Source organism: Egretta garzetta, unplaced genomic scaffold (genome assembly GCF_000687185.1).
Source record: "Egretta garzetta isolate BGI_Z169 unplaced genomic scaffold, ASM68718v1 scaffold234, whole genome shotgun sequence".
In the NCBI taxonomy this organism is placed as follows: Eukaryota; Metazoa; Chordata; class Aves; order Pelecaniformes; family Ardeidae; genus Egretta; species Egretta garzetta.
This window is the reverse complement of record NW_009259528.1, coordinates 55601-66050: the sequence shown is the minus strand read 5'-3', so window position 1 is coordinate 66050 and position 10450 is coordinate 55601. Positions and strand designations below refer to the sequence as shown.

The 10450-nt window shown below is 50.7% G+C and overlaps 1 protein-coding gene across 1 annotated transcript in view; it reads right to left on the bottom strand.

Moving 5' to 3' along the window:
• Positions 1 to 453: 453 nt before the first annotated feature.
• Positions 454 to 10450, bottom strand: part of CHUK (component of inhibitor of nuclear factor kappa B kinase complex) — a 47184-nt gene continuing 37187 nt past the window's right edge. The window contains 9 exon segments of the mRNA XM_009637533.2: positions 454 to 3884; positions 3886 to 3975; positions 3977 to 4120; positions 4312 to 4391; positions 4710 to 4799; positions 5357 to 5448; positions 6511 to 6569; positions 8547 to 8620; positions 9810 to 9935. Of these exon segments, the coding sequence (XP_009635828.2) occupies positions 3852 to 3884; positions 3886 to 3975; positions 3977 to 4120; positions 4312 to 4391; positions 4710 to 4799; positions 5357 to 5448; positions 6511 to 6569; positions 8547 to 8620; positions 9810 to 9935 (788 nt within the window). The 3' untranslated portion in view covers positions 454 to 3851.

The following is a 10450-nucleotide window of genomic DNA, read 5'->3' as shown; positions in this document are numbered from 1 at the left end:
GCCCAAACTGGCCACTGTGACTCCCACCACCAACTCGGCACTGATCATCCTAGTCAAAGACAAGTGTTCATGCTTGCAGGCAACATCGATGCTCAGGGACCAGCCCAGAGTCCCCAAGGACACCGCTTGCACCCAGCAGCCATGCCTGCCTGGGAAAATGCTCTCGCACCGGCTGCATGCGAGCAGCATGGCAGCTCAGGTGGGGGCCCAAGGACCAGCACAGCTCAGCTCCCACCACAATGTTTGAAGGATGACAGCAGAAACCCAGCAAGACTGTAAGTGCTGCTGCTCAGCACCCATCCTGTGGTTTTCTTTGAGCCCAAGCTGTTCATGAGTCTCCTAGGGTGGCAGTCACTGCAGCTGGGGACATGCATCGGTGCCTACAGTGACACCGGCCCTAGGACACATAAAGCCACAAAGGAAATGGTAACAAAATAGTTTTATTCTGCTTTATCAAAAGAACTTAACACTATGCATGTAAACTTGAACATATGTATTGTGTTTCCTTAAAGAAGGTGCAGATCCAGTGGCAGACCCCTTTAGTCACACGGGCACACAGGCCTTTCAAATGGGGAGAAAAAACAGTTCAAAACCACGTTCCAGGACACACCCATGTTCCTGCTCCACAGCTCCCATCTCAGACAGGAGCAAAGGCCAGAGTGGGGTGTTAAAGCCTTGGCAATTCCCTCCTCCTGCACCTACTCAGGCTTCTGAAGTGGTGGCTGGGAAAGCAGAGAGGGATGGAGGAGGCTTTGCAGAAGGCACCGAGCATCACCCATGTGGTGCTGCAGGACTTCAAAGCGCAGCAGCATCCCCAGGTCTGCCTCAGACCATGCAGGCATGAGATGGCTGATGCATACCCAACCAGAGCAGGATGACATTCAGCCAGAGTGACAGCCACTAATGGCAAAGCCATGCATCCACCTGGATGGCTGCAGGGAGGCCCAGCAAGGCTCAGATCCACAGGGAAGCAGCCCTTCCTGCAGTGGCCTGGAAGGCTTTCCTGCTCCCTGCACAGAACGTGAGCTGCCTGGTTATTGCTTCTAGTGGTTGCCCTTGCGCCCTTGCTTCTTGTCATTCCCAGGCTGGCAGAACTTAACCTGTCCACTCTGCCTGACGCCTGGGGTTTGATGCCAGCACTGGGTAGTGCCCAATGCCAGCAAGTACCACATGGAGACAAGTCTACAACTCCCCCAGGAGTGCTTCTGCTCGAAAAAGCCTGCCTTCGTCTCAGAATTCAACCAAAGCAACTGCTGCAGCCAGCAACACCAAGGAGGTGGAGGGTCAAAGAGATACAACTCCACTTGCTCCTCAAAGCCCTTCCCACAGGAGAAATGGGACCTTGCAAGTCAAACAGTACTTCTAGGAGACATTTCAAACACCACAGCTACAAGATACGCTGCCGTCTCCTCCTGTCCTGGTACCCCCCTTCCCCTGGGGAGGGCACTGCAGGGTCTAACGGGGCTAATGCTGTGCCTGCCCACTCCTCTAATGTCATCCGCCATGGGTTTTCAGCTCTGCCCTGCCTGCTGGCCAAGCTGCCTTCCAGCACGACATGCAGACATCCTTCCTGCTCCTCTGCCCACCCAGTGTCCTTTGAAGGCTGCTCTTCACCAGAAGTTTGCCGAAGCCTTTGGCAGGTGAAGAGTGCTCCCGAGGCTGGGATCTGCAAGGCACGTGGCTGTGCCACAACCCTTGTGCGCCAGGCGTGTACCCTGAAAAATGGAGAAAAACTCTCCTCCTGGCAACAACAGTACCCTTCCCCTCACCCTCAGAGCACAAGGCGGCATGCTTTACCCATGACCTCCCTGGAAGCTGGGACCGGTGCTCAGCAACTTCAGCTGGCCTCTCAATGGGGCAGGGTCCTGGTCCCTGGCTCCTACCATGGCTGTGTTTGAAGAGGAACTGGTATCTTGGAACCGAGCACCAACTGGGCCTTGGGAGTCTGCTGACAGATGGGGGAAAGAAAGACCACCCGAAACTGCTGCAAATTCCTGCAATCATGTATTACCCAAGCTGGCCAGCAGCAGGAGAGGCAGGGTCTGCCCCAGAGATGGAGGAGAGGCAGCCAGGGCAGGAGTTGAGACAGCATAAGGCACTGTATGTTACCAAACTTCCTTAAGGAAAGACTCTGCCATCCTCCAAGTCAAGCCACGCAGGAGAGGAAATCAGCACTGAAAAGCCTGAAGCCCACACAACTCGTTTGGGGAAATCATTAGCAGAAGCGAAGTTCAGGCTGTTTGTTTTGGGTTGAGTGTTTCCCCAAGGCAAAAGCTAAGCACGTTCCTCCCCTTGCCGTGAGGCTGCAGATGGTGCCAGGGACAGAAGATCTCAACGCCAGCACCAACCAGCCAAGTGCCCAGAGTGTCACCACCACCTGGCCTGTCTGATGAACTGTGCCAGGGCCGAGCGCTGCACCTGGCTGCAGCCAAGGGGACAGGAAAGCAGGATGAACGTACAGATATCCCAGGCTGGCAGTCTCTGAACACATAGGAGGTTCAGAGGCAGGCAATGCTGCAGTGCTACCAGCTGGGGAATGGCACTCCAGCTCAAGCTCTTCTCAATCGCTTCCCCAGCTGTCGCCTTCCAGGATCGTCACAGAACACAGCGAGAAACAGGTCCTAGAAACAAGCACATCCTCACAGGCAAGGGGGAGGACAGAGGAAAAGAGGAAAGCAGATTGCACCAGCAGATTTCTCCCCCGAGCACATCTCTTTCTCTCAGCCTGCCATGGCACACGGGGAGCAGGGGCTGGATATGTTACAATGCACACCAGAAGAAAAGATCTTCACTGCTCACGAGTCAAAAGCCCTGCAACACAGCAAAGCCTGGCCAGTGATGAGAGGACCACAAACACACTCCCACCGCAGCTGTTCAAGGACACATGAGGCAGGTCCCACTTCTTCTTGGAGTCGTGGATTTTGCACCAGGGAACAGTGACGCCTCACCTACTTTACAGTTGAGGTGTCAAAACATCTGATCTGCAGCAGAGTGGGGTCCCTTCATTCTTCACTTTGCCAGCAAGGCAGAGCAGCGGAAATTCAGCCCCCTTTCCCTGGTGAAAAGACTTACATAGAAGCTGGGGTCTGAGCAAAGATTTCCCAGCTCTGTCCCAGCCAGCTGCTTGGAGATGCTGCATGGACTCTGAAATCTGGTTTAGGGTGCAAGATGAAACCCAGCCACCCAGCTGAAACATACTACAGTCAGTCACGGGCAGCCAGCGCGAGGCTCTTGCTTGGAGAGGGGGAGTTACAGAAGCCTGTTAGAGATTGCTTGCTCCAAGTTACTATCTAGCGCCACTGCCTACAGGAAAGATTATGGCTATGCAGAACCTATTCAAATAACCTATTCCACGCCAAACCACTCCTTGCCAGGCCTTGCCCTGAGCAGGAACACACCGCCTCCGCTGGCCAAGGAGAGCCCACTCCACTGCAGTCCTTGAGGAGAGTTAGCGCTGGCAGAAACCTGCCTCGGGAGTCCACAAAGCGAAGCTTCATCGGTAGGACGAAGGAAACCTCTTCACTCAGCCTCAGCGAGGAGCACTGGGGAATGACCAGTGTGCAGCAACATAGCATTCAAAGACACATCTCTTACCTCCAAAGTAATGCTTGCTAAATAATTTCACCTACTGCAGAAGGCTTTCCTGGTGTCTGTCTTTTAATACTCCAGTATAGTTATGTTAGTACAGGATTATCCCTCATTTGGAAGCACCAATTTAATAGGGGAAGAAACGGAAGAGGCAGAGCACTTGCAATGTGTTGCTAGAAGAAAATCAACCCAACTGCCACCTATACACAAGATGTCCACGCATGTGCTGCATTCGCCCCGCCAGCACAGGGCAACACCCCCATTCACAGCTGGGCTAGTTGTTGAGCTATACCAGGTATCCCTTCTACCTCTGTCAGCCAGTGCTTTCCTTTGCTCTGAGGTGGCTTTCTCCAGAGGTTTCCGGGGCCTCCTGTGAAGGAAGGCTGGTTTCTTGGGCAGTCCTCAGATTGGCTTGCTGGAAGGCAGAGGTATCCAGAAACACACTGGGGATGCGGTCACCAAAATACAGCTTGCTGTTCGCTGCTATCGCTTGGTATTTCATTAGTTCCAGATACTCGGGGGTAAGTTTCAGCTACAAAAAGAGAAACCAGAGACTGTAAGAGAGAACCTTCTGGGCCCTGCGTTATTAGAACGCAGGCAGCTGCTTCCTTGGACATGGGTTGTTAAATCAGGTGTTTTTCCAGTGCTGGCCACCTGAACCTCATCTCCTGTGCAGAGGAAAAGAGTAAGCAAGTCCTCTTTGACCAGCTTTCAAGCGCTCACCTTGTTGGAATCGGCCAGCTTCCGAGCAGTGTAGTATTCTGCATCAGCTTTTGCTTTCTCTCTTGCTAGGAACGCAGCATCTGACACAGCAAGAAAGGATGGTCAGGAAAAGAAGCATTAGCAAGTGAATAACCCATCACATCGAGGACCTGAGCTGGGAAGGAGCTGACCCAGCTGCGCCCCTGACACAGCCAGGCTGACTGCGTACCTGCACTGCTGGCTTCTTTGAGAGGTACCTGCAAAGGGGAGGAATGACCCCAGTGCATGACCTTGTGCTACTGCACCCTTTATTATTTTTGCAGGATGGCAATGCCTATCAGCTCAGTTCTGAGGCTCCTCTACTTGCCACCACCATTAGCTGGAAGATGACCCCAGCAGCACGCTAGCGCCACGGTTACCTTCAATCTCAGAAATTCGCTTCTCCGTCTCCTTCTCCATTATCTTCTGTTGAAAGTGAATCCTGGCCACCTGAGCAGCCTTCTCTGCCTCTGCAATCACAACAGGCTGAGCTCAGACATTCGCCTCTCGGGGCCTGAGCACGCAGCACCCTGACCCCAGCACCTGGTCGCAGAATCTGCCATGCAAGTAGTTTGCTCTCTGCTGCCTCCCTTTCTGCTTCGATCCTACAGTGTCAGTTTGTACTCCAAGCAATTACAGAAAGAAAACACAGTGCTGATGTTCCTGGATTTGCATGGGCTGACATCCCTTTTACAAGCGCAATTCCCCCTGGCACAGGGATATTTAGCTTCAAGCCCAAGCAGTTTTTCTGGCAGAGCTGTTACCTCTTGGCCAGCTGTAGGAGGAGCCCTGCTGTAGAACAGAGGTGTTCGCTGCTCTGCTGCTATGGGGAGGGAGGTGGGACGTAGATACTGCAGCGCAAACATTCACATTTTCTAAACAACTGACTGTTGGTGCAGCCTGGCCATGCTTCCTTCAGGGAGCTGTCAGCAATGCAAGACAATGTCCTACCCTGGCTTACTGGGGCAAGTAGGAATGGAAATTCAGTCTGGCCCCCATCTGCTAGTACTCCCAACTGGTGACATACCAATGAGTGCTTTCTTCCGGTCTGTCTCTGCCTCCTTCTCTACTACCTTCTGCTTCTGGGCTGCGATCAGCAGCTTGGTCTTCTCAGCCTCCCTGCAGGGTGAGAAACACTATCACAGGGAAACTGAACTGGGGAGCAGCTCTGCAAACCAGGGCACGAGAGGCCAGGGGGACAAGAAGCCGACCAGTTGCCAGCATCATGTCCTCACAGCCACAAGGATGAGATCTGCCTTCAGCTGTATGAGCACGTGCATAGCCAGCAGGTTAAAGGAAGGGATCATTCCCACCATTTGGCACTGGTGAGGCCACATCTGGATGCTATACACAGTTTGAGACCCTCAGGATGAGGACGGAGTCCAGTGCAGGGCTACTGCAGATATGAGGTGGAGGCCAGGGCACACAAGGAAAGGCTGTGGGAACTGGGCTTGCTCAGAGAGAGATGGTGAGGTGAAGGGGGAGCCAATGGCATCTCCCCCTGCCCAAAGGGGTCCCGGAGATGCCAGGGCTGGACTCTACCTGGAGGGGCACATCGAGAGCCCCAGAGGCACTGGCACAAGCTGCAGCACAGGAAACCCCGGCCAGCCCCAAGGCAACAGCCCCTCCCCATGCGAGTGGGGCATCCCTGGGATGGGGTCCTGAGTGGTGGGGGGTCCCCATGCCCAGGGATGCCCAACTCGCCCGGACACATCCCCCAGTGATCAGCTGCAGCTGCGATACTGGCCCTGCTTTGGGAAGGGACTGGAACAGATCTCCACAAGTATGTATCGGATTTAAATCTGTCTGCAATTATGTGAGTTTGCTGGAGGGGAACTTATGGGTGAGACATCAAGACCCCTGAGCCCTCAATTCAGTTTGTAAGTCTTCTACGGGTTCTCTGTAGCGCATCAGTGTCCCCTCTACATAAAGGAGTAGGAACATAGCCTTGATACGGACTCTGTACACGCTAACAACCATCTTTGTGAAGGGCTGAAAGGCTTCAAGGTGAAAAGAGCTATGGAAAAGGAGAAACAGAATGCGCAAGTGCACCTAGACAAGCACACGCTGACTAGAGCCCATCTCTCACCTCCTGAGCACTAGGTAAGAGCTTTCTAATAGCATTATGCCTGTGCTGGACCCTCAAAACCAACGTATACAATTTTATGTACAGCTACTCACATTAGCTCAAAATTTCTTCGGATGGCTTCTGGGATTTTGGGTTTTGTAACACGCACAGCCTATGAATGAAAAAGTGAGTGCATTTTAAATTAAACATTTGGATGTGAGCTGCGTAAGAAATGTCTCTGCAAAACCAGCTGTAGTGCTCTGAACATCTCCATATTGATCCAAGATCACACATAATGTTTCCCAATCCTTTTGTACAACACAGCTGAGCACTGCCACTCTCACAGAGGTGCCTTACGTTTGTATTTTCCACCTGTGCACCTTTTTTGGCACCTAAGTGATCAAGTAACGCCTGTGGACTAGACTGCTAAAGAGGTCCACCCCCTTTGTTAGAAGCAGCTTAGTTCTCCACCCCAGAGACTCTTCAAACACTGCCAGAAAACACTTCCCAAAGTAGTGCTCAAGAAAGGGGCTCACAAACCCAATGAAATTAAATTGAGGAGTGAGACTTGCAAAACAGAGGCAGGGCTATGAGCTCAGAAATGGGTTTTCCAGCAGGAAAGCTTGCAAAAGCAACAACGCAATGAGAGACATAGCAGTGAAGACAGAGGAGAGCAGCAGGGCAAGGGTGGCAGCTGGGAGCTGCTGTTGTTTGCAACTGTGGATCACTGGCAGTGATGTGCATGGCAATGCTGACACCACAACTAAAGTACATGCCAGAGACAGCCGCTAGGCTGCTCTGTGGAGGACTCTCTCTGAAACATGAAGGAAACACCTCCAGAGGCAGGACCAGGAGCTACTGCTGCTCATCTGGCATGTTGTGTGGCTTGTTATTGAGCTTTGGGAGCTGTGGATTGACAGTCCACAGCTGTACAATTGCTTCACAACCCTCCTGCTCCATCGCAACTGTAGATCTAGTGCTGAACCTCCTGCTTCTCTCTGGGGTCAGTATGTCTGCAAAGAACCCAGGGGCTTCCACAGCAGGGAACGGGATGCAGACACATCTAGGCAAGTCTCCACGTGCAGTGTGAAAAGGGAACCGTTTCCATGTGACAGGCACCCTGGCCCTGGCAAACATGCCCTGCCTGGGGAGAAGGGGCCAGCCTGTCATCAAAGCAGGACACTTGGAAATCACAGAATGCTTTGTGTTGGAAGGTACCTTCCAAGATCATCAGTCCAACTGCCTCCCACCACGGGCAGGGACATCTGCCACTAGATGAGGTTGCTCAAAGACCCATCCAACCTGACCTTTAACACTTCCAGTGATGGGGCATCCACAACTTCTCTGGGAAATCTGTTCCAGTGTCTCACTGCACTTACCATAAAAAATTTCTTCCTTATCTAAACCCACCCTCTTTCCATTAAAACCATTGTCCCTTGTCCTGTCACTACAGGCCTCGGTAAAAAGCCCGCTTTATACACTGAAAGGCTGCTTTCCCTCCCTGCAAGCAGCCAGCCAACCTACCTAAATGTGGCAACAAGAATGGCACAACAGGTTTGGTCTCACTCTTCCCTACAGTGGAGATCTCCAGAGATTTCCATCTTAGTCCTTGCAAGCCTAAGGTATATTTTTCCCTGTTTGTTGCCCTGAACCTCAACACGCCAAAAAGCCAGTATGTCCCATAGCCCAGCTAAGATTAAACATGGATTTCTAACATCAAGTGTAATCAGAAAATCACTTAAGATGTAACATATTTCCCTAACTCTGGTACGAGCGCAGAAAAGATTAAGATCTCTCTTCTTTTGCAATTACCCATAGGAACTGCGCTGCCACACTGGAGCGCCCAGCTCTTCAGGGGTGCCAAAGGCAGTTTAAATAAAAACATTTTCTTGCTCTTTGCAAATTAAATCCAATACCTGCAGGTCTGTGGCCTAAAAGGTCCTTTTCTCTACTCTTCAGGTCTTCCCCTAGCATAAAACTAGCATTTAGAAGTGGTCACTGTCATACGGACAGTCTTCAACTGAAAGACCTCAACTCAACTATTTCATGTTATGTGGAACACTGAAGCAAGAAACCTCATCAATCTAGTTAAAGGCGAGCAAATTAAGAGGTGGAACAAAGAATAATCTTTGTTAGGGAATGAACCTACCTGGATAGTGAGACCAGGTGCCATGGCATTGAGATCTTTCTGCAGGGCCAACTTCAGATTCTCATCTATCTGATCTGTGTTTGGAGGACAAGAGAGACACCACTTAGCTTATCACCATTTCTCCTACAGTTTGTGTGGTAGAGAGTCAGCTGGCCTTGAAGAGCAGGTATCTCTATGGTGTAAGATAAAGATGCTTTTTGAGATTATTCAGTACATTGTTTCCCCCTCTATACCCCCTGGAAAATGTTCCTGAGAAGAGAGCCAGACAGTAGCGTCTCTAGAAAGGTTCAGCTACTGCTGAACTCATGGTATCTGAGCTGAGGGCAAATGGCTTCAGGGTCTCAGCAAGAGAAAGCACCCAGAGCCTGCAGCTGAAGTCTATCCCTTCCTGAGCGGAGCCACACCAACCCTGCTGCCAGCAGCAAGCTCTGCCTTAAGTCTCTAGGGACTTGCAGGATCCAGTACTTGCTACTGAAAAAAAAATGCATTTAGTCACTTCCAAGCTCCAGGAAGATCTTTCCACAGAAATGGCCAGTTATGAAGGGATGAAGCTGCATGTACTACCAGGAAACTCCTCTCTGACTACAGATATTTGGCAAGTCCAAGTACAGCATTTAAAGATTTACAGTCTCTTAATATTAAAACCTGGACAACCTTTTATCTTCCATAAACCCATTTTCCCCTGTTCTACCACTCAAAAAGGAACGCGATACTGTTATGTCTTTGCAGGCACAGGTAGGTACTGAGCAGCAGAACATTAAATTTGCTAATTCCTGAACCACTGCTACCCCCTTGTGAAAAAAATAAGAGCATTACAATGAACTGAGAGCACGTCCCTCCTGGCTCTCAATTGCTAAAAACAGCCAGAAGGAAGCTTTTAAAGTAAAAAAGTCAATTCAGCAACAGAACAGGGGCCCAAAAGTCGAAGTAGGCAAGACAAAACCATCATCATAGTGAAAGCAATGGGCATGACTGCACGCACAAGAGCAGGGTGGCTACTTTGTGCATCCAGAATTCAGTCCTAAGTGGAAAAGGACTGAAATCAAATTCTCATGTGCAGATGTGGAAAGACAAAGAAATCCGAATCATTAAGGAGTAAAGTTACATGGGAAGTGACATATGGATATATAAGGAGCTGGATTCTAGACTTCAACTCCAGCACAAAGGCTGTTTGCTCACAGGAAACCTGCTGTAACATATTCCACAGCAGAACAGGAAGATTGCACAGCCCTTGGCGAGTGCATCCAGCTGCCATCCACTTACCGAACAGCTCAATGTACACTTCCTGCAGGGTATGGGCACTGCAGAACTGATTCAGCTCATGGTGGATTTTGTTGAAGATCAAGGTCTTATCATAGTCTGCAGTGTAGTTTCTCACAATATCATACACTGAGGAAGCAAGAGATATTATCACAGGTCACCACTGACATGTACTGCTTTCTGCAATGCCATGACTGCAAAACAACAGCTCAGGGTGTTAGGAAAGTAGTGCAGCACTGGGACAGGTGAGTGGGGGATGCCCGTCCTTCGGAGCTTTCAGGACTTGGCTGGGCAAAGCCACAGCTGCCCTGCCCAGCTGTTAGCAAGAAGCCTGCTGTGAGTGAGAGGGAGGTCAGAGGAGAAACCTGCAGAGGGCAGAGGTCCCCCTCCACCAGTGCTGCTGGGATTATACGACTTCAAAGAGTAGATACACTGCATGGTCCTGTTTTACAATCTGCATAAACAAATGAAACAGTAAAGCCTGTCCAGGGCCTTGCATGCATAGGAACAGACACTACTACAAGGTGAAAGTAAGTATCATTCCCACAGTTACAACATGAATTCACCCTTCAATGCCTCAGCAATGCTAGCACTTTGCATTAAGCTATGCCGCTGAAATAAAAGCAGTGTGGGTCTTTGGTTCA